The 24,126-nt window shown below is 38.0% G+C and overlaps 3 protein-coding genes across 5 annotated transcripts; 1 reads left to right on the top strand and 2 right to left on the bottom strand.

The window, feature by feature from the left end:
• Positions 1-6: 6 nt before the first annotated feature.
• Positions 7-6,360, top strand: ada2a (adenosine deaminase 2a). 3 transcript variants are annotated; one of them, XM_067436637.1, is made up of 11 exons: positions 7-154; positions 1,155-1,488; positions 3,099-3,318; positions 3,392-3,602; positions 3,946-4,073; positions 4,158-4,248; positions 4,331-4,439; positions 4,585-4,742; positions 5,499-5,701; positions 5,923-6,016; positions 6,177-6,360. In XM_067436637.1, exons 2-10 carry the CDS (start codon positions 1,188-1,190, stop codon positions 6,011-6,013), a joined length of 1,512 nt encoding a protein of 503 aa, XP_067292738.1. In that variant the 5' UTR covers positions 7-154; positions 1,155-1,187; the 3' UTR covers positions 6,014-6,016; positions 6,177-6,360. The 3 variants fall into 3 exon arrangements, with proteins under 3 accessions (XP_067292738.1, XP_067292737.1, XP_067292739.1); XM_067436636.1 differs by having other exon boundaries at positions 5,923-6,360; XM_067436638.1 differs by lacking the exon at positions 1,155-1,488 and having other exon boundaries at positions 23-154; positions 5,923-6,360.
• On the bottom strand, positions 6,355-13,188 carry ribc2 (RIB43A domain with coiled-coils 2). The gene is made up of 7 exons (XM_067436639.1): positions 12,784-13,188; positions 12,614-12,695; positions 11,566-11,877; positions 8,928-9,046; positions 8,626-8,853; positions 8,369-8,535; positions 6,355-6,780 (listed from the first exon to the last, which is right to left on the bottom strand). The coding sequence occupies exons 1-7, from the start codon at positions 12,898-12,900 to the stop codon at positions 6,702-6,704; spliced, it is 1,104 nt and encodes a 367-aa protein (XP_067292740.1). The 5' UTR covers positions 12,901-13,188; the 3' UTR covers positions 6,355-6,701.
• Positions 13,189-13,959: 771 nt separating this feature from the next.
• Positions 13,960-22,342, bottom strand: LOC137064850 (probable polypeptide N-acetylgalactosaminyltransferase 8). The gene is made up of 11 exons (XM_067436382.1): positions 22,168-22,342; positions 20,428-20,656; positions 19,999-20,165; positions 19,603-19,786; positions 19,322-19,519; positions 16,972-17,086; positions 16,685-16,870; positions 15,057-15,194; positions 14,847-14,942; positions 14,602-14,769; positions 13,960-14,157 (listed from the first exon to the last, which is right to left on the bottom strand). The coding sequence occupies exons 1-11, from the start codon at positions 22,340-22,342 to the stop codon at positions 14,026-14,028; spliced, it is 1,788 nt and encodes a 595-aa protein (XP_067292483.1). The 3' UTR covers positions 13,960-14,025.
• Positions 22,343-24,126: the final 1,784 nt, after the last annotated feature.

Below are 24,126 nucleotides of genomic sequence, written 5' to 3'. Positions count from 1 at the left end.
GCACAGCAGACCCAGCCAATGATCTTCAATGAGCATGACGTCACTTTCTGTTGTTGAAGTCTAGTGAGGTCGATCAAGCTCGGCTAAAAACAAACAATAACTTGCATCTCCACTGCCAGTGTGTTTGCAGAGATACGTTGTATTCAATCGTCAGGTAAGATATTTTCTAATTCGTTGTGTTCCGGAATGTATTTATTTTTCTGTAAGTTTATTTGGTATTTATTTCGGCAAGTAATGCCCTTACGTTACTGGTGGTGTAGGGTTTTAGGTGAAACCTTCTTTTCTTGATTATTAAAACGTTTAAATTCGTCAGACGTTTATAAACGTTATGAGCTATATCAGCAAAGAATTATAAAGAAAACAACAGCTAAAGAAAAAACACCCTAATCGTCCTAATAGGTAGCGTGCTGCTTGACAAACTGCTGTGTCATGTGGGTTGTAATTGGACCTGTAACAGACGGTCACATTGTGTTAGAATCATTGATAGATTTCATTTACATCAATGTGATAATTTATACTTTGCTTTATAGAAGTAAACGGTTTCAAACAGCTGGCAGCTGATTTTCCATCGGCATTGGTTTACGGTTGCTGGTCTTAAAGTAACAGTTGACAGTTTAAAAAAAAGAAGTGGAAGTTGTGGGCAAACCCCACTGATCTGTATTTATATCTATATCAGTAGGAAAACCCCCTTTCTTTATAACTGCAGACCTCACAGGTTGACAGCTGTCATGTTGCCTTCACGTGCTATCAACATCACCGTAAATACTAGTTTAGCTACAAAATTTAACATTATGCAGCCTAAACCAGTAAAACGAAAAAGTATTTTTAAAATGTGATATATATATAGCCAGCCAGATACTAATCACTTAATTTATTTATTAAATTAATACATTTGACTCTCTCATTCATAATATATTTGGGTGAGACAAATGCACCTAAAAATACAGTTTTTAATTATTATTTAATGATAAAGTATAATCATGGTTGACATGGCTACAGTAACTGAAGACTTTTACTCTTCAGTTCTTCAGTGCGTGGCACTGCATCATCTGTCAGTAATAAATCCAAGAAGATCATATCAGTCATTAAAGCACAAAATCATGTAATGCACATTTACATAATTAACCCACTTGTTCATTACTTTTCACCAATAGCACAGAGATCAGTGGTTGAATTACATCACAGCCATGCACACACTGACACTGCGAGACCTGATGCGGATATGGATGCTGTTTCTGTGGTGTGCATCATGTAACTGTGGACCAGATCCCAGGAAGCGGGAGGCTCTGATAAGGCTGGAGGCATTTAGAAGGACAGGAGGCAACATAACACTGAACGAGAGAGAGAAAATGCTTGACTCGAAGCTTCAGAAACTGAAGCAGCATGATATAGAAGCAGGACCGTTCCCACCATCCATGCATTTCTTCAAGGCGAAGCGGTTCATTGATAAAAGTCCTGTTTTTAATTTGATTCAAAAGATGCCTAAAGGTGCAGTAATATGATGATGCAGAGATATTGTGTAGATTGTATGTATGAACCCCCCCCCTCTCTCTCTATATATATATATATATTGCCAAAAGTATTGGGACACCCCTCCAAATCATTGGATTCATCCAATTCAGATGTTTCAATCACTTCCATGGCCACAGCAGGTGTATAAAATCATGCAGATTCTTCTACAAACATTTGTGAAAGAATGGATCGCTCTCAGGAGCTCAGTGAATTCAAGCGTGGTACCGTGATAGGCGCAATAAGTCCGTTTGTGAAATTTCTTCACTACTAGTAAATATTCCACAGTCAACTGTTAGTGGTATTATAACAAAGTGGAAGCAATTGGGAACAACAGCAACTCAGCCATGAAGTGGTAGCACATGTAAAATCACAGAGCAGATCGATAGCAGCAGACCTCATGTGGCCAGATTAGCTCAAGAACAGTGTGTAGTGAGCTTCATGGAATGGGTTTCCATGCCCGAGAAAGGTTGCCAAGAGAACGGTACTTACCCGACTGCATTGTATCAAGTGTAAAGTTTAGTGGAGGGGGGGTTATGGTGTGGGGTTGTTTTTCAGAGGTTGGGCTTGGCCCCTTAACTCTTAATGCTTCAGCATATTAAGACATTTTGGAAAATTTCATGTTTCAAACTTTGTGGGAACAGTTTGGGGATGGGCTCTTCCTGTTCCAACATGACTGATCACCAGTGAACAAAGCAAGGTCCATAAAGACAGGAATGAGTGAGTTTGGTGTGGAGGAACTTGACTGGCCTGAGTCCTGACCTCAACCTAACTGAACACCTTTGGGATGAATTAGGGTGGAGACGGCGAGTCAGGCCTTCTCATCCAACATCAGTGCCTGACCTCACAAATGCGCTTTTAGAAGAATGGAAAAAAATTCCCATAAACACACTCCTAAACCTTGTGGAAAGCCTTCCCAGAGGAGTTGAAGCTGTTATAGCAGCAAAGGGTGGGCCAACTCCAAGTTAAACCCTATGGATTAGAAATGGGATGTCATTAAATTTCAAGTGCATGTAAAGGCAGGCGCCCCAAAACTTTTGGCTATATGTATATGTATATATATATATAATTCATTACATTTATATAGCGCTTTTCTAGGCACTCAAAGCGCTTTTACATAGAAGGGGGAATCTCCTCAACCACCACCAAATATATATGGATTCTTTCATGAAAAGAATGTTTTAACGAACAGCATTATTTGAAATAGAAATCTTTGTAAATAAATGAATACTTTCATCCAATCAAGAATCAATTAAATTGATCAAAAGTAACAGTAAAGACATTTTTTTACTGTTTCCGCAAAACATTTAAGCAGTTTTTTAATAAATGTTTAAATGTTTCTTGAGCAGCAAATTAAAATAGTTGAATGATTTCTGAAGGATCATGTGACTTAAGACTGGAGTTATCACAGGAATAGATTACATAGAAACAATTAAATTTGAATAATATATCACAATATTACTATAAATGCAGATTACTTTAAAAAAAAAAAAAAAGAACTTGAATGGAAGTAAATATGTATAATGGCAAATACTATATAATTAAATAGGCTCAAGTTTGATGATACATCTGATTCATCATTTGTCCAGGTGCGGCCCTCCATGTTCATGACTTTGGTATGGTAGATGTGGAATGGCTAGTGAAGAACGTGACCTACAGGGACAACTGCTACGTGTGCTTCACAGATGAGCAGACCGTGCAGTTTACCTTCTCTTCTAGAGAGCCTGGATCTCATCCACGCTGCTCCTCATGGACCCTGCTCAGATCCCTCAGAGAGAAGATTAAAAACAGCACCGAACTGGACAACAGGTAGAACTAAAACCGCAGTAAATCTGAGACTGTAGCAAAAGCATGTTTGTCTTAAATTTTTATTTGCCTCCAGTTTCATTCGAAATCTCACACTCTTCACTGAGGACCCAGACAGAGACTATCCTAACCAAGATGTCGTGTGGAAGAGATTTGAGCAGGCATTCTTGGTGGCCTATGGTCTGGTCACCTATGCACCTGTGTTCAAAGACTACCTATATGAAGGTCTCAGGCAGTTTTATGAGGACAACATCATGTTTGTGGAAATCAGGGCACTGCTGCCAGCGGTATGGACACATTTTCTCTTTAAATAAAAATAAAAATTATAGAAGTTTGTTTCCACCACCGAATATTAAAAAAAGCTAATTGAGACGTTTTAGACTTTTGATACTTATAGTTGTGGCTTTCTCACAATTGCAAATCTCAAAAAATCACTGTTTTGTGGTTTCTGCCACAGAATTAAAAAACAATTAAATAAGAAAGGTCATTGCAACATTTTATCATCTTTTGTGAGGCATAAACTCAAACTTTAATTTTTTTTATTCCATGGTGGAAATGAGCTTCGAAATAAAATAGATTGTACAATAAATAAAAATGAATATGTGCTCATTTTTATTTGAAAATTTCAAGACATATGAACTTGATGGCCGACTGAATGATAAGGACTGGAGTATGCGGGCCTGCCAGGAAGTTGTGAAGAGATTTAGGTCACACTACCCAGACTTCTTAGGGGCTCGGATAATTTTTTCCATCCACAGGTGAGATAAACATTGATCTACGTCAAATATTAGTTTGATTCAAGTACATTTGAATGAACAGAAACAATTTCCTGTTGCTCTTAGGGGAATAAATGCAACAGAGGCGGTGAAGGCAGTAGAAGAAGCAATTCAACTACAAAGTAACTTTCCAGATATCATGGCAGGCTTTGACTTTGTGAGTATTTGATGGTTCGGTGATAAGCATATTGCTGAAATACACAATATGTGAAGAAACTTTAGAACTTTCATAACTCCAGATAGGACAAGAAGACCCTGGAAGACCTCTGTGGTACTTCAAGGACGCTTTGAGTATACCTGAAGAAAGGGGTGTTAATCTGCCCTACTTTTTCCATGCAGGAGAGACAGGTTTCCTTTGACATCTTTGCTCTTTTATCTGGTACAAAGCAGTGTAACTCAAAGTCGTCCTTTAGGCTCAAAATGATTGAGTGCCTTTCCTTTATTTCACGGTTGCTATAGTAACATACGGTTACTTCATCCACTTTTCTCACAGATTTACAGGGAACAGATGTCGATCAGAACATCATGGATGCTCTTCTATTCAACACCAAACGTATAGGTCATGGCTTTGCCTTGGTACGGCACCCTGTAGTTAAAGAAATGTCTAGAAAGATGGGCGTACCAATTGAAATCTGCCCCATCTCAAATCAGGTATATCATCACTCATATGCCTTTAATGTGACAACTGTACTTCCTTAATACATGTTCCTGGTCTTATTGTTTTTGTGTATGTAATTCCAAACAACTCATTTGAATCAGTAGCCAAATAGCTATTTAGGTAGCTATATTCCTGTTCATATTTTGTTCAAATCACAATTCTGATGAATGTCTGTTTGTGATAGTTGATATACATGCTACAGTCGCAACAATTTAAACAGTTAACGAATGAGAGAAACAGTAAAAAATATTAATATAATAAATATTTAATAATAATTAAGAAAATTTGGCAACACTTCACACTATATAAATGCCTCATTCATTCATACATTTGTTACAGTATTTGTTAATTTATGTAAAACAGACCTTATGCCTCATCTCTCCCTTTCATGCATAAACCTTTTGAGCTGAATTAAAAGGGCTGAATCAAAAGCATTCTTGGTCAAATTGACCCATCAGAGAAGGATTTGTTAGGTTCTTAAGTTTTAACCACAAATGTTTCGGGTGAAAATAACTCAATGGAAGGTTATAAATGCTGTAGAAGTTCAAGTTAACTATATGTAGTGTTACAGAAAATATTAAGATATAAATTATATAATATGTAAATATCCTACTAATTTAATCTTGTCATGCAAGGTTAAATCTTTTCTATAGGTTTCAATCTTTTCTATATTTATGTTTCACTGCAACTGTCTGAATAGCCGGCACTTATTTTGAAAACACTTCTAAAATACTGTGACCCTTTGTCAGGTGTTGAAACTGGTGTCAGACCTGCGAGACCACCCAGCGGCAGTGCTGATGGCTGAGGGTCATCCTCTAGTGATCAGCTCAGATGATCCAGCTCTCTTTGGGGCCACTGGCCTTTCACATGATTTCTATGAAGCCTTTATGGGCTTTGGAGGAATGAGCTTTAATTTAGGCACATTGAAAGAACTGGTCCTAAACTCCCTCAGGTAACACAACTACAAGTGTCATAATTTAGGACTTATAGGATTGTGAGTTCATTTGGGCATTTTTATGATCTACAACCAGGATTTTGCTGTTTATTCGTAACTTATTTGACCTCTCGCTTTTCATTTAGTAACTTATTTAATAATAATAATAATAATAGATTCGATTTGACCTCTCGCTCTTCATTTCGTAACTTATTTGATCTCTCCCTCTTCATTTCTAGGTACAGCTCATTGCCAAGTCAAAGAAAGGAGGAGGCTATTGAGGATTTGCTGGTGAAATGGGACAAGTTTGTCTTAGGAAGTTTACTTTGACAGGTAATGTCTAAACCAGGAGGATTTTAAACACTGCATTAAAGGCATTGTTTACAGGATGTCTTCCCCTTATGTTTGTCACATTGGTGAACATACTGGGGTGTGAATACTGCAATTTACGCTGTTACTTGAAGTGAAGATCTGAATGTAATATCTTGAACAGGCCTGTGCTGCCATCTGGTGCAGAACCCTAGTACTGACCGTCTATACTTCCACTGAAACAAAATGGAGGACTCTAGTTTGCGTGCAAGTTTGTTAATACTAATGTTGATTTATGATGCATATAGGTATTTACAGGGTAGACCACTATCAGGACACCTGACAAACCATAAAAAGTGTGATTTTTATTTTTTAAACGCCAGTTCTATTTTATGAAAAAACGTTAGTATTAGTTTTAAAATGTATATTGTTACTTTAATGACTTTGGCAGCTTCTTTTAGGTTACCTGACTTCAGTTGCTTATGAATATGTGACTCATTTTGTTTACAACATGAATGTTTTAATAAAAATTAAAACTAGTGTGACAACTCCATGTAACATTTGCCATCTTTGTGACCTATTAAATTGTACAGCTTTCCAAAACACTTCCATTGGAGTCCCCCGTCTATTGACTGTAAAATGATATGGTTTATTGTCTTCGACTGCTGTGCACTGATGGTGTTCATCTTTCAGGTGCCTGCAGTAATGTTTATCTGCTGCTGGTATTAAACTGGGAAAAGTAGCGCTCGTCTGGAATGTTGGTGTACACATCTTGGAGATGTTTTTTCCTGTAAATGGAAACAGTGTTTGTATTTGTTACAAAATAAATAACTCAAGCTAGAGAGAATTATTTTCAGCTCTATATTTAATGAAGCACATAAAAAAAGACCTGAACCCAAATGCGATATTAAAGAATATTTGTTGTTGAAGTTTGTTGCGGATAAAACCCCCATTGTGATTTTAGTCAAGCCTGATTTTACCAACTGCAACATATTCCTGGATCAACATCTTTGTTGATTCTGAAACAACAATCCAATCAACCAATCATATCTGAGGGACAAGAATAAAGTTTGTCAAATGTAGGCTTACAACCAGGGTTAGGTGCTTCTACATCAGTGTTATTAACCATCCCTCTCATTTTAGGGATAATTTTTGGGTAGAATTAGGGTTACATTTTTTTTAGACCAGAATGTTGTTCCAGGATCAACAAAATATGTTCAACTCTGCAAAATCAGGACGTGTGGAATGTAACATGTGCCTACAGAATTTCGTACATGAATGTGACGTGTAGCGCAAGGGGTGCTTTGTTGAATTTATAGGTTGCGCTATTGCGCCATTTTGGCATGCTGACTTCTGAAACCCACATCAGATCAGCAATTCCATTAGGGTCATTGCACCGTCGGTGCTAGGGCCCTAAAAAGTCATTTCAAATTACTTAAAGGCACAATATGTAGGATTTTTGGAGTAAAATATCCAAAAACCACCAGAACAATGTTATATATTTTGTTGACTCGTGTAAGTACAAAAGTCAACATAATTATCCCAAATGTTTCCAGAGAAATAAGCAATTTTTACCAGGACCGTGTCTGTGTGTCGCCTATCAATAACATTATACCCATGTTACCCTAGATTTCCAGTTTTATTTTGTCGAAACCATGGAAATGCCAGACGCTTTTATACATTATGTGATTTATTAGACAGGTGAGCAACTGTTTGGATACATTCATCGGCAAAAATTAATCATTGTTATATAGCACAACACAGTTAGTCTTATTGTTTAAATCACGTTTTCTTGATTTACCCTGAATACTATGTTTTACAATGCCTAATATAGATTTAGATAACTGCAGTGTCTCATAGTAGCCCCTGAGCGAACTCATAGAGTAGCATTATAACATAACTTTCAACACACTCAATTGTGTCTAATATGTTAAAACAGCGATATTTTTAACGTTATCCCACATATACATGACCGGAACAAGCAGAAGCGCTCATCTGTGGCATCATATTATAGCTCTAGACCCATCTGTCGCGCTTGTCTCTCATTAGCAGTCGCTCCAGACGTTCCGGCCACATTCCGTTCCGACGGCTTTCAGCCTTACCCAACTTCATATTACAGTAACGTTAATAAATCGTTAATACATTAGCTCATACTTGAATATGAATTCTGCCCGAGTTCAGTCAGATTCTTTTCCACCGGCTGTAGAGGTGAAGACAACAACTTCCGCGAAATCAAGGCGTCAAGCTACGCCTTTGTTTTGGAAAAAGCGACCCCTAGTGGCGAAAACTACATATTGTGCCTTTTAAATGACTGTAAAATTATTCTTTTAGTAGTAAGTGCTAATTATATATACAACCAAAGCCATTGTAACTCACTTAGCATCATGTGCCTGGGCCAGCTGTGCATTGGTGTTGTCTAAAGCCCTGCGCAGCTCCTTATTAATGCGTGCTTGCTGTCTTTCTAGCAGCAGTGCAGCACGGGCTGATGTCATTTGCTCGTGATGCTCCTGAAGCTCCTTCTCCCGTTGCTTCATGATAGCCCTCTGCACATATTGGTTCAGTCGTCAACAATTACGTATATTTTGATCTTTTGCGACGTTTCATGATGTTACGTATTAATAAATAAAAGTTACCTTCCTATCTTCTGCTTGCTCCAGCTGGTGCTGCGTGTACTGCTGGAGCTCTTTAGGACGCATTCCCTTGTAACAGTCCCTGCGCAGGCGAGACAAACCCAACACACTAACATTCTGTTCAGGGTTTTCCATCAGCAGGTCCCCATTTAGCTGGTTCAGGATGTCCGTCTGGTTGTTCTCCTCTTCCTCGTGATGCTCTTTTACACGTCGGTGAGTGATGTCTGCAGCCTGTGGTCAAGGAACAATGGATTATAAAGCAGTTTTTCCTCTTTTTGTCTCTACTTTGTGGACTTTCGACTCACCAGTGCCAGGTTAAAGTCTTTGGTGGCGATAGTTGCGGCTCTCTTGCATTGTTCCTCCTTCTTCTGCAATTCAAGAGCTCGGCTGTCCAGAGAAAGTCTGCTTTGATCGTACTGATGCACTATGGTTTTTAAAAAGAAAAATCATTGATACTAGTTGTTGAAAGTTATGACTGATCATGTTCAGTAATTGTTGTTGTTATGCTCATTAAATGTTAACAATTATTCAAATATATTGTTGAATAGCAGTAATTTTATCCCCAAAATGTAGAAAAAATAAATAAAGAAATAAAAAATGCACAAATCCAAAGTTAATTGTATTGACAATACAAGCCTTGATAGTATTTTATAAAAATGTATTTAAAAAACACAAATATTATTTATTTTTATTTAAATACTATTTAAATATATTTACAAATATTATTTAAAGTATACTGTATTCATGTTGCTACCACATTCATTATTAAAAAATATATATATACAGTCTTGTTCAAAATAATAGCAGTACAATGTGACTAACCAGAATAATCAAGGTTTTTAGTATATTTTTTATTGCTACGTGGCAAACAAGTTACCAGTAGGTTCAGTAGATTGTCAGAAAACAAACAAGACCCAGCATTCATGATATGCACGCTCTTAAGGCTGTGCAATTGGGCAATTAGTTGAAAGGGGTGTGTTCAAAAAAATAGCAGTGTCTACCTTTGACTGTACAAACTCAAAACTATTTTGTACAAACATTTTTTTTTTCTGGGATTTAGCAATCCTGTGAATCACTAAACTAATATTTAGTTGTATGACCACAGTTTTTTAAAACTGCTTGACATCTGTGTGGCATGGAGTCAACCAACTTGTGGTACCTCTCAGCTGTTATTCCACTCCATGATTCTTTAACAACATTCCACAATTCATTCACATTTCTTGGTTTTGCTTCAGAAACAGCATTTTTGATATCACCCCACAAGTTCTCAATTGGATTAAGGTCTGGAGATTGGGCTGGCCACTCCATAACATTAATTTTGTTGTTTTGGAACCAAGACTTTGCCCGTTTACTAGTGTGTTTTGGGTCATTGTCTTGTTGAAACAACCGTTTCAAGGGCATGTCCTCTTCAGCATAGGGCAACATGACCTCTTCAAGTATTTTAACATATGCAAACTGATCCATGATCCCTGGTATGTGATAAATAGGCCCAACACCACAGTAGGAGAAACATGCCCATATCATGATGCTTGCACCTCCATGCTTCACTGTCTTCACTGCGTACTGTGGCTTGAATTCAGAGTTTGGGGGTCGTCTCACAAACTGCCTGTGGCCCTTGGACCCAAAAAGAACAATTTTACTCTCATCAGTCCACAAAATGTTCCTCCATTTCTCTTTAGGCCAGTTGATGTGTTCTTTGGCAAATTGTAACCTCTTCTGCACATGCCTTTTTTTTAACAGAGGGACTTTGCGGGGGATTCTTGAAAATAGATTAGCTTCACACAGACGTCTTCTAACTGTCACAGTACTTACAGGTAACTCCAGACTGTCTTTGATCATCCTGGAGGTGATCATTGGCTGAGCCTTTGCCATTCTGGTTATTCTTCTATCCATTTTGATGGTTGTCTTCCGTTTTCTTCCACGTCTCTCTGGTTTTGCTCTCCATTTTAAGGCATTGGAGATCATTTTAGCTGAACAGTCTATCATTTTTTGCACCTCTTTATAGGTTTTCCCCTCTCTAATCAACTTTTTAATCAAAGTACGCTGTTCTTCTGAACAATGTCTTGAACGACCCATTTTCCTCAGCTTTCAAATGCATGTTCAACAAGTGTTGGCTTCATCCTTAAATAGGGGCCACCTGATTCACACCTGTTTCTTCACAAAATTGATGACCTCAGTGATTGAATGCCACACTGCTATTTTTTTGAACACACCCCTTTCAACTAATTCAACTAATTGCCCAATTGCACAGCCTTAAGAGCGTGCATATCATGAATGCTGGGTCTCATTTGTTTTCTGACAATCTACTGAACCTACTGGTAACTTGTTTGCCACGTAGCAATAAAAAATATACTAAAAACCTTGATTATTCTGGTTAGTCACATTGTACTGCTATTATTTTGAACAAGACTGTATATATATATAAATACACACACACATACACCATCACAGAGAGGCATGAAATCCCTCTCCAGAACCTTTTCATTCACCGTTCCCGGTTGGTGGAACGATCTACCTCCTCCATACGCACAACAGAATCACTCGCTTCATTCAAAAGACAGGTAAAAACTCATCTCTTCCATGAGCACTTAATCTTATCCTAAAAGAAAAAAAAATTCTAACTCTTCCTCCTCTATTTTTCTCTTTTCCCTCCCTATTCTACACAGAGTAATATCCAAGTCTTTGTATTTTGGGGCACTTTTTGCATTTCTTCGCCTCTTCATGACAGATCGCTTCCTGTACTCCTCAGTTGTAAGTCGCTTTGGATAAAAGCGTCTGCTAAATTGCATAAATGTAAATTATTTTTAATAGATTCACTGCTATAATCTACAGTTTCAGAAAGAATCAGACTAAATTTTGAAGACTGGGACGAAAAATCACAAAAAATGTTAACCGTTTTTAGAGCTCAGATATAAGGGGCTGCCATTCAGCAAGTGAACGTACTTTCTTGTTGTAGCTGTTGTTTTGCTCGCTCCAGTTCTTCTTGCTGTTGTAGAGTCCATGCCCGGAGCTGTTCCTGCTGCTTCCTCAGCCTCTCCTTCTGGGCCAGATCTTCTCCAGGCAGTCCCGGGAGTATCCGCACCCCTTCCTGCTTCTTCAGCAGCTCTGGATCATTCAGATCGAACTCACGTCGGCTGGTGGTTTGTTGGAATTGTTGCCTAAATTGCACGATGGCTTCGTTCAGCAGGCGCTCATCTTTCTTCTGCCGCTGCTCCAGGACACAGGCTACACGATCACTGCACAGAAGGTCATCAGCTGAAAAAATGTAAGAGAAGAAAAATTAATGACCAAAAAAGTTTCACGTTTACAGTACCAGTTAAAAGTTGGGAAATATTACTATTTTTAAAGTTTTTGAAAGCAGTCTCTTATGCTCACCCAGGCTGCATTTACAAAATAATGTTTTTCTATTTTAATATACTGTATTTCTGTGATGCAAAGCTACATTTTCATCAGCCAGACTTCAGTGTCACCTGATCAATATAATATAATTATCATTGTTGGAAACAGTTGTGCTGCTTAATATTTTTCTATAACCTGTGAAACTTTTTTCCAGGATTCTTTAATGAATAAAAAGTTAAAAAATAACTGCCTTTATTTCAAAAGCTTTTTTTTTACGTGCACTGAAGTTTTTTTTTTTTTTTTTTTAAATGCTTGATGAGTGTAAATGAGAATTCTTTCAAAAACATTAAAAATAGTAATGTTTCAAAACTTTTGACCAATATATATATATATTTTTAAATAAATAATAATATAATATTATGCTCAGTTAAGTTACCAATATTTCAAAATTGATCCTTCCCATTCAGCATTTTAATTAGTGATCAATTTAAAAAATAAGAAAGTAATTTCATATTTTTTCTTTTCTTTTAAAGACAGTTATACCACCTGATCGAAAAAAAAACAAACAGAAATTGAGCATGTAAATTGTAACTGTAAATATATTTAATTAATACATTTTTTGCAGGTTTTGGTCCTTGCTGGCTGAGCTCACCATAGACTTTCAGTTCATTTGCTTCGCGTTGGTCCTTCTCTGCTCGTTCTTTAACTTGATGGTCGAGAGCATCCTTCTCAAGCTGCCCAAGAAAGAAACAAACAAAAACTAATTTGCAAATGCTGCTTCCAGCTCTGTATAACGATCTCCAGCACACAGACTTAACTTACTCCAATCGTGCGGACAGTGTCATTGAAGATCCTGTCTCGGCGTTGCAGCTCTCTGTTTCTCTTTCTGTCAAGTTGAACAGCTGCGACTCGGTCTGACAGAAGCTCAACTTGATTCATTGTATATCGCCACTATGAATCAATATAGCGAGAGCGATGCAATGAAATGTTTCAATCGACCAAGCTGGATGTTACGAAACGAGGGAACCCCACAAACAAACACGTTGCTAAGAGACTGAAAATAGCCTTCATGTTTAAAAAGTGCGCCCTCTCTCTGTTATTTCTCAAGACGCACAGTTCAGCTGTAGTTAAACGGACATTATTACTCTAAACTAAATCTAACTTTCAACGTTTTAACGTGCAGTTGCTTCAAATAAATGAATCAATTTATTTAAACTGGTAACAGATTGTAAAACACAAAAGGGCACTTGATTTTAATCGTATTCACGCAATTACAGTGCATCAATAAAAAAAATGACAGTGCATCCGGGAAATAACTTGCAAATCACTATAAATCGATATAGCGAGAGAGCAACACAATTTCAATGGATGTCACGAAACGAGGGAGACCGGGAGAACCACAAAACAAGAAACTGAATGTAGGCCTAGGCTACGCCCTCTGCCCCTCACACATTTTTTCTTCAAGACTGGTCCCGACTTTTTTATGTCATTTATCTAATTGGAATTGAAAAGTAAGACTAATCACCGAACAATTGGTTAACTGCTAGTTGGTCATACTGGACAACAAGACAGACAACATAGTAGCATTGTTTATGCAACTGAAATTAAACGGAATGGCTAAAATAAATTACCGGCACACCACACACAGATACATTTTATTATTGATTTTTAAACAGTATATATGGTAATGATACACATTTCAAAACTTCTGCTTTGACCCTGTTACCTTCTTTTTTTATTACTGCAAGTCCATAAACCTTTGCTCGCTATAAATTCCACTGATAAGGGAAACCGGCAGGCTTTTTGATGCTGTTATACATTCAGACTGGCTTTTTGAGCATTATATATATATATATATATATATATATATATATATATATATATATATATATATATATATATATATATATATATATAATTTATTTTTTTAAACTTAGAACAGGGTGTGAAACAAACACACACACACTCACACACACACACACACACACACACACACACACACACACACACACACACACACACACACACACACACACAATGTTTACACTTTTGTGAAATTTCCTTTTAAAAGTCTTTGACGACATGTTGTATTGTCCATTTTTGTCCTGTGCATTTCTGCACAATTAGACTATAGGAATCCTGTCCTTGGCCGATCTCGAGACAGCGGTTTGTGTTTCTATTTCTTACTGCATTTCCCTAAATTTTAAACGAAAACCATAAAATTAATCATATAATCAATATGATCATATAAATTTGTCAATTATGAGAATAGCCACACACTTCACAATGTTACAGGTTTTCACAATCGCTAGGACACATTTCTCAATACTTAAGTCACTTTTTCAAAACTCTTCACGCATCAGTCTGTGGGCTAAACTGTGGCTCCTTCATTATCATTGCTTTGGCACAAAATGCTTTCAATGCCACAGAAATCTTTCAATTTACATGTTGAAAGTGTACATGTTTTTTCAGTTAGACACAAACACCACCAAAACTTTATGTACAATACAGGCCACTTTGCACGTTTACATACTCTTTTCCAATAGGCCAAGAGAGAAATATGTCCAAGAGATGGTAAAAAACCTGTAAGCAATGTGGTGTGAAATTTTACATAAAAATACATTAACTAATCAAATACACCTGAGTGAAGTCCCAGTATATACTCAGTCCTTTCTCCTTTGCTTGTTTACAGTCGTGTAACCCCGGTGTCCTTCCACTACCGGGATCCGTCAGACAACGGTTAGAGTTATACGTGTGAGATTTGATGCCTCCAATGTAGATCTCTCCATTACGGTTGTAGTAACAATGCTGTAAGATATGTTGAAATGAAGAGTGCATTTTGGACAGCTATTCACAGCAAAGGTTTACACTAACATATACAGTACCTGAGAGTCATAGTAATGACACGTATAGAGAATAGGTATACTTCCAGGAACAGGTCCTTCATCAACGCAGTATTCTTCGTGAAGGAGATTCTTCAACTGTCATGAAAAATAAACACCAGCTTTGGAATAATTGAGTTAGCTGGACCAATTATAAACCTGATTTATTTATATCTATTCTTGAAAGGGAAATTATGTAAATCAGAAACTTACCGCGCCATAAGCCATTATGTCTTCGAAGCTGTCTAGCAAAGGATATACATGTTTCAGATACCATTTGAAGGGCTTACATTTCAGTTTCTCTCTTAACTGTTTTCTTTCAGTCACATTTCCAATATCAATCCCATGATCCTAGAGGAAAAACAGTCATTTTATTAACCAGGTCCAGGGTGATGATATGAGGATCAGTGAAATTAAGTTAAACAAGACTGTTAAAGGTGCACTATGCAACTTTTCCATCCGCTAGAGGGCGTCTATTCAAAGATAAGGCGTGATGACGCCAAGTTTGAGCGAAGAATCTTGAAAAATAGGATTCGGGCAGAAATCATGTTGATGGATTTTTAAGGTTACTGTAGTGTGAAGCAGATCAGGACCGAGTGTTGTGGAGCTGAGCAGGGCCGCTGGAGCAATTGTTAATGAAATTACCAACACACGCTTCGCGAGCAGAGGGACTTTTCCACTTTTCCAGTCATGAGTTTGAGGTAGGCTAATGTAGCTCTCAGATAGATACATTAGATACATTTAAGTGTGTTTAAATTGATCTGTGTGTTTGCTCAGCTGCTGCTGTGACACTTGTTGCACACTGCTAAGAGTAAAGCATTTCTACCAAATAAAACCAGAAACTGAGGGTAACGCAGATATAACGGAATTGACAGGCGACTCCCTCGGACTCATGCTGCGTCCCAATTCGCCTACTTATACAACGTGCTAAAAGTATGTAACGTTACTCTTTTTGTGAAGAAAAAGTACATACTTTTGAGTGTGTATCAGAAAATTATGCAAGCTTCGGGATATACTCCTTCTTCATCTTTAACAGACGCTTAGTTACGTGTATCCCGTCACCGTTTAAACTGCTCTGTCAATCATCACCCAGTCAAATCCTCCACATTCAGTTTAATCTCCCTCCGTATCGGAGAGAAATGTAGCCGCATGTTGATCTGCCATTTGTGGGTCTTTAATGGAGACTCTCCTCATTTGTTTGCAGTTTAAATATAATGATGCATTTAAAAGTTAATGGCCAAACGTGTCATTAAAAAAGTTCACAATGCTGCTGCAGGTGAAATATAATGTGGACAACACTGAATAAATATATTTTTGTCAGGTTAAATATTGATAGTTGGTCACTCGAACCTTTATCTAAACATCTCTACTTAATGTCGGACTCGCACATCTGTCATGTTTGTAGTTTTTTAACGCTTTTTATCTGGGTTTGTAGTTCTAATCGAATCCAACCCTGAATCGTCCAATATCCGCCGTTAGAATGCCCATCGACTTGCACTTCGAATTCGGACCGGAAATAGTAAACCATCCGGGTATCTTTGGAATACTCTTCAACATACTACGATTTGGGACATACTAATTCTATTTTTGAGTACTATTTAGTATGGATAGTATGCAAATTGAGACACAGGGTCAGCTCGTTGGTTAAAAGAGCAATTTTCTCACAATTTACAAATAGTTAACATTTGTAATATTTTAAGTACTGAACTGAACAAAATATATAGCCTAACACTGGCCTAGTGGTTTTTGGATATTTTACTGCAAAAATACTACATAGTGCACCTTTAATATTCAACTTATCTTGAAGTGACCTTAAAGCAATGTTTTTAAGGTTAAATTACCTTTAGAGGGAGATTCCAGGCAATATTCACATTTGATTTATAGTCATCCATCCAGATTTCAGCCACTCTCAGAGCATTTCGAACCATGGGTTTGCTGAGATCTGGCGAATAAGGCTTATGTGCTCTTTCAATGTGCGCGATCTTTGAACATGGCACCACTTCAATACTTCCACCACAAAGCCAGACCTGATTTATTAATGAAATATCAGATATTGATCAAATTCAAGTGCTTTTTTACACATATTATATGCATGTTTTTGGTGCCACAATGTGCAGGAGTAACTTACACGTATTGCTAGTTCAACATTTTCACCCCCATAAATGATCATTCCTTCATCCAAAAGTCCAATTTCTCCTAGGAATTGACGATCAGCGACAAAGATACCCATGATTGAGGGACTCCTGACAATGCGGGGAAAAAAACTAAATTTATGTTCGCTTTAATCAAATTATAAACTGCAAACTGTAGCCTATTTATCAAAGTCGGTATTGTGATGTAAAGCTGAGTGAAAAGGCTTCTTGAACCAGAACAACATGTTTTAATTTTGCCCTTTTGAAATTGATTGGATGGTTGTGGTTTGCTATTGGTTGATCTCATGATTGACAGGTTGCCCCGCCTTCACACCAATAAACTCTTCATCAGAGAAGGGAACTCGCTAAAAGAAAGGGAAGTTATTTGGATTAAAGAAGATTACACACCAGCTGATTGGTGAAGAGGAGATGAAGGCTGCGTCCGAAAACCTAGGCAGCTGACTCGTTGCCTCGCTTCCTTATCAGACAATGGCTTGTAAGGCAGTGTTTTGTGCATGAACGCACCTCACGAAACTATTTTGAGACAGACTTCTAAGGCAGTGTAACAGTTCAATAATCTACAGCAAAACAGAGCGAGCTTTGGTGAGAACTAAACACTTATTTAATTACTACATTAGTAATTTCTCACTAGAAATGACATCAGAAGTGGAAAATATTGGTAAGAAAAACATACATTTACACACTGACCAGCAAACGCAACTTTCGGACGCCATCTTATCCGGCAGTGGCTCAGTGGTTCATGTAGGTTGTCTACAAACCAGAAGGTTGGTGGTTCGATCCCCGGTTCCACTTGACCAAGTGTCGAAGTGTCCATGAGCAAGACACCTAACCCCAGCTGCTCCCGACGAGCTGGATGGCGCCTTACATGGCTGACATCGCCGTCGGTGTATGAATGGGTGAATGTGAGGCAAAAATGTAAAGCGCTTTGGATAAAAGCGCTATATAAATGCAGTCCATTTACCATCCATTTATAAATGCAGTCCATTTATCCCCCCAGATCAACTGTCACTGAATGGAAAGCACAGGATTGTGGGATATCAAAGGCAGTGAAGGATACATGTATGCTGTCTTCAAAAATTGATCAGATGACGGTATCTCAGGAGACAGGAAGTAAAGCCAACATTAGATTCGGAAGTGGATTGGTGCCTTCCTGCCTTCATATGTGTCCTCCAAAGGCATTTTCCAGGTTTCGGACGCAGCCCAAGTGTTGAAGCACCCCATTGGTATATGGGGATTATTAGGAGGCCATGATGGACAAAGGCCAATGGGCAAATTTGGCCAGGATGCTGGGGTTACACCCCTACTCTTTTTCCGAAGGGCATCCTGGGATTTTTAATAACCACAGAGAGTCAGGACCTCGATTTAAAGCCTCATTCGATGGACAGTGCTTGTTGTTCGAGTATAGTGCCCTTAACTAGCCTGACAAGCCAGACCCACATCCCGTTGTTTGGTCTGGAAACTCACCATAGACAGGGCTCAATCCGAGGGGCGGGATAAACGATTGTCTTTCAAACTCCCTCTGCACACAATAGGATAGAGCTACAACCAACCAGAGCAACGAAGGTGAAGTGGAGCTCATTGACAGATTAAACTTTTGCCGTATTTTTCCTTCTTAAGAATGACTTCAGTGCCGTTCTTTGTTCTTTTCTCAGAGAAAAGCTCAACTCCAAGTCTTCCAGAGTCGCGGTCAAAGCTGATTCGAAAGACCGCCGTTCACCAGTTTCTGTGTTTACTATAGTAGCACACAAGCGCAACTCGGCCGTTATTATGTTAAGTCCGCCCACAGACTCTATTCACGATGTGATTGGCCCTACCAGAGTTTGGCTTTTACAGCTCAAAAGGGTATTGAGAGTTGCTAGACGACACTCGCGGCAAATTAGATTTGCTGCAGCTAGGGTGCGTCTAGAGTTCTAGGCTAACCCTTATCACTATACTAGGGTAAAGAGGTGTGGCCCAGTTTGCATAATTATGCCCTATAATATGCCATTTTGTATAGCACAAGTACATCGAGGAGAAAGATGTCTGGAAGATGTAGAGTGTTTGCTCATCTGAAATGCATCTTGGAGACATCTCCTCTCAAATAGACATTTGGAAAATGTCTTTAAGAGGATGATGATTTAAAAAAGGCATTTATAAGATGTTTGTACTCAACCTAACAAATGCCTTTCAGATGAAGCACCCTTTAAAAGACACCTTGGACGTACGTGTGCTCTGGGTGCCACTGAAAATTACCAAAAAGAAAAAGTGCACTTTAAATGCTCGGATGTAGTGCATTATTTGTGACACAACATGTTTTTAAAATGGTGAAAAGGTTACACTACTTACTTCCCTGGTTCTGATGGGTCGTTCATTTTGTACCATTCTGGCCGGAAAGACTCGTACATGCACCAAAGTTTCCAGTCAAACGCATGAGCAGAGGGCGTATAGTTAATAATCTCCAGGGTGTCAAAACACACTTTGTCAAACACTGGTGAAAGCACTATTGTCCTGTCTGCTTTGATTCTTGCAAGCAGTGGCTCTGCCCTAGAACAATAAGGCAGTCAGTGTATATTTAGCAAAGATAATACGCCGTCATGTTATCATACTCAGACTGTGGTAACATTTACCATTCCTTGTGAACCTCAATATGGGCATCCAGAATGGCCACCACCTGGCCTTTGGCCGCTTCCCAGCCTGAAACTCTTGCCTTAGCAAGGCCCATCTGCATTTTGTGTCTCACTTTCTTGATTAAGCCAGGCTTGTCTTTATTAATTAGAGCAATATACTCATCTAGAGGTGTTTGCAGATCCTCTGTCAAGAAATTAAAATATGCATATTTAATTATTAATAATTAGTATATGATAAATTATAATATTTAATAGAATAATCAATGCACTGTGTAAATACTGTTCTTAATGTGTTTTTGTCTTTTAGCTATTTTTTACAAACAATTTAGAAACATTTTTAAAACATTTAATTTCTCAAATAAATAAAATTTAACAAATATTTAGAGTAAAACTAACCATTCAAGCTGTAGTCGTCCACCAGGATGATGTCTTTTAACAGATGAGCTGGTGTTTTGTCAATGATGCTGCAGATTGCCCTTTTAATGACTGACAGAGCCTCATTAAAATAAATCAGAATCACACTAATGGATGGCAGGTCCTTTGGATAGATATTTGCAGAACATCTGTATATATATACATATGCAAATGAGTTTATATATGCATACACTACCAGTACATTTGGAGTGGGTACATTCTCTGAAAGAAATCAAAACTTGTATTTAACATTTAACAATATAGTTTAGTAGCCTAACAAAAATGTCTATTCTGTAACTTTAAGAATCCTGAAAAAAAGCACAGCTGTTTTCAACATTGTTACTTCAGCTTTGCTATTAAAGGAATATATATATTCCTATATTAAAAATTTTAAAGTCATGCAGCTGTTACCTGTCGTCTCGGGTATCAGGGATTGTTCTGTTCAATGGTAATCGGTTACTGAGGAACACATTGTATCCGAACTTCTGAAACTGTCTCTCTGCTTCCATCTGTTCCTGTTCTGTGAGTTCAGCTCCCCATGAACTGAATAGAGGCGAATGTGGATACAATTTCTTAGCTCCAATTTTCTGCTCCACAACAGCCCCTTTGACCTTTTGATTCTTCACCTCTATGAATGTGGCTGAAAATTAAAGTATATAACATTTTAGTGCCACAAGATAATGAAAATCTTTCACGAGTTCACTCGAATATAATGCAGTGAAGAGTATGCTTATTTGACATGTTGTCCAGTGGTGCAATTTAATATATATAACCACCAAACCCACAACACGCCAAATATATGCATAACATTATGAGGCAGCAAGTGAAAATTTTGTCCTTAAAGTTGATGTGTTAGAAGCAGGAAAAATGGGCAAATGTAAGGATTTGTCCGAGTTTGACAAGATACAAATTGTGATGTCTATATGACTGGGTCAGAGCATCTCTAAAACTGTAGCTCTTGTGTGTTCCCGGTCTGCAGTGGTCAGTATTTATCAAAAGTGGTCCAAGGAAGGAACAGTGGTGAACCTGCAACAGCATCATGGGTGGCCAAGGCTCATTTAAACAGACAAGCTAGATCAAGTAAATGCTGGTTCTGATAGAAAGGTGTCAGAATACACAGTGTATCGCAGTTTGTTGTGTATGGGGCTGCATGGCCGCAGACCAGTCAGGGAGCCCATGCTGACCCCTGTCCACTGCTGAAAGCACCAACAGTGGGCACATGAGCATCAGAACCGGAGCAATGGAAGAAGATGCCCTTGTCTGATGAAATCACATTTTCTTTTACATCACATGGATGGTCGGGTACGTGCTAATCTGAAGAACACATGGCACCAGGATGCACTATGGGAAGAAGGCAAGCCGGCAGAGGCAGTGTGATGCTTTGGGCAATGTTCTGCTGGTAAAACTTTGGGTCCTGCCATCCATGTGGATGTTACTTTGACACGTATCACCTACCTAAGCATTGTTGCAGACCATGTACACGCTTCATGGAAACGGTATTCCTGGGCTTGGCACAATGCAGTCAGGCAAGTACTGTTCTCCTGGTAACCACCAAACCCAGTCGTCCATCAGAGCGAGAATGCAAGTAAAGTGTGGCCATTCTGTCCCTCGAGGGCACAGGTGATTGTGGCCTGAGAAAGCCACACAAAAAAGAGCTTTTTGGCAGCAAACCAACCAGATGGCTTGTGCAACCAGGGATTAAAAGTACCCCATGCCATTGGTTAAATATACAGCTGGATCTTTAATGTTGTAGGCCTATTTTTTGGCTGGAGTTCCTGGACATCTTTTTCAGATACATGCAATGATGGATTCTAACAAATATTAGATTTAAAAAAAATCTAAACCGGGTGGCCACTTTGGCTTTAACTTTAGTCTGGATCGTCCATCAGGACAACAATCCAAAACAATCATCAAAATCAACACATAAATGTGTCTGACCACAAAATTAAGCTTCTGCCATTACCATCACAGTCCCCTAACCTGAACCCTATAAAAATGAATCTGAATCTGAAGAGATTCTGTATGAAGGAATGATCTCTGATCTGTTGTCAGGTGTTCTCCAAACTCGTCAGGCATTATAGAAGAAAAACACATATATTTTAATAAAACATAATTTTATTCATTGGTAATGTTCCCAAAATGTAAACTCACCTATTTTATTAACTTGATCTTCTATTCTCTTCAGTCTTCTAAGAACCTCCAGATGTTCTGGCCTTTGTAACCTTTTGTCATTACTCTTGTCGTTACTAAATGACATGTAAACAATACTATAAACTATGAAAAAAATTATGACAACTAACACACCAGCTCTTGCAGCAATCCTCATTTTAAAAATATCAATGTAGTTTGGAATGATATAAGGTTAAGTATGGATGCCTGTTCATAATGTTGCCTTTAAACAAGGTGTGGTTCACTGGTTCTGATATCTCTTATATGAGTTATGGGAGTGGTTAATGGTATTGCTGATTTTGTCATAAGTCAAAGTTCAAAGATATAGGGAGTTATACATATCTTATGCTAAGGCTTCATTTATTTCATAATAAAGTAAAACAAAGAAACAGCTTATAATGTATGTGAAAACTGATGCATTTTCTTTTTCAGCTGTCTTTGATGAATAAAGTTCAAAAGAACAGCATTCATTTAAAATAGAAATTATTTGCACTTAGACCCTTTTGATGCTGAAAAAAAGTATTAATTTCTTAAGTCTCACTAAAATTATGTTGTATTTTTTAAATAAGAAATGTGGGAATGTAGTAACACAATAAAACAAAACAAAACTTAATAGTATGTCTAGTCAGATAACACCAGTAAAGTGACCAATGCTAATTGCTATTGTATAAATTGGAGCAACAACATTTTTCATTCAACTTTTTTTAATTACATCCCTTCCATCTGTAATGTTCTACTTCAGGCTAATGTACAATTAGATAAAATGTACAACAAAAATGTTGACTTGCCATGATGAAGAGATAATATATATTCCCATCACCTGGTCATAATGTTATGCCTAATGTGTGTATATACAGTCTTGTTCAAAATAATAGCAGTACAATGTGACTAACCAGAATAATCAAGGTTTTTAGTATATTTTTTATTGCTACGTGGCAAACAAGTTACCAGTAGGTTCAGTAGATTGTCAGAAAACAAACAAGACCCAGCATTCATGATATGCACGCTCTTAAGGCTGTGCAATTGGGCAATTAGTTGAAAGGGGTGTGTTCAAAAAAATAGCAGTGTCTACCTTTGACTGTACAAACTCAAAACTATTTTGTACAAACATTTTTTTTTCTGGGATTTAGCAATCCTGTGAATCACTAAACTAATATTTAGTTGTATGACCACAGTTTTTTAAAACTGCTTGACATCTGTGTGGCATGGAGTCAACCAACTTGTGGCACCTCTCAGCTGTTATTCCACTCCATGATTCTTTAACAACATTCCACAATTCATTCACATTTCTTGGTTTTGCTTCAGAAACAGCATTTTTGATATCACCCCACAAGTTCTCAATTGGATTAAGGTCTGGAGATTGGGCTGGCCACTCCATAACATTAATTTTGTTGGTTTGGAACCAAGACTTTGCCCGTTTACTAGTGTGTTTTGGGTCATTGTCTTGTTGAAACAACCGTTTCAAGGGCATGTACTCTTCAGCATAGGGCAACATGACCTCTTCAAGTATTTTAACATATGCAAACTTATCCATGATCCCTGGTATGCGATAAATAGGCCCAACACCATAGTAGGAGAAACATGCCCATATCATGATGCTTGCACCTCCATGCTTCACTGTCTTCACTGCGTACTGTGGCTTGAATTCAGAGTTTGGGGGTCGTCTCACAAACTGCCTGTGGCCCTTGGACCCAAAAAGAACAATTTTACTCTCATCAGTCCACAAAATGTTCCTCCATTTCTCTTTAGGCCAGTTGATGTGTTCTTTGGCAAATTGTAACCTCTTCTGCACATGCCTTTTTTTTAACAGAGGGACTTTGCGGGGGATTCTTGAAAATAGATTAGCTTCACACGGACGTCTTCTAACTGTCACAGTACTTACAGGTAACTCCAGACTGTCTTTGATCATCCTGGAGGTGATCATTGGCTGAGCCTTTGCCA

The sequence above is a fragment of the Pseudorasbora parva genome, chromosome 25 (genome assembly GCF_024679245.1).
Source record: "Pseudorasbora parva isolate DD20220531a chromosome 25, ASM2467924v1, whole genome shotgun sequence".
Lineage (NCBI taxonomy): Eukaryota > Metazoa > Chordata > Actinopteri > Cypriniformes > Gobionidae > Pseudorasbora > Pseudorasbora parva.
Note: the sequence above shows the minus strand (reverse complement) of the source record. Positions and strands in the feature narration are given on the sequence as shown.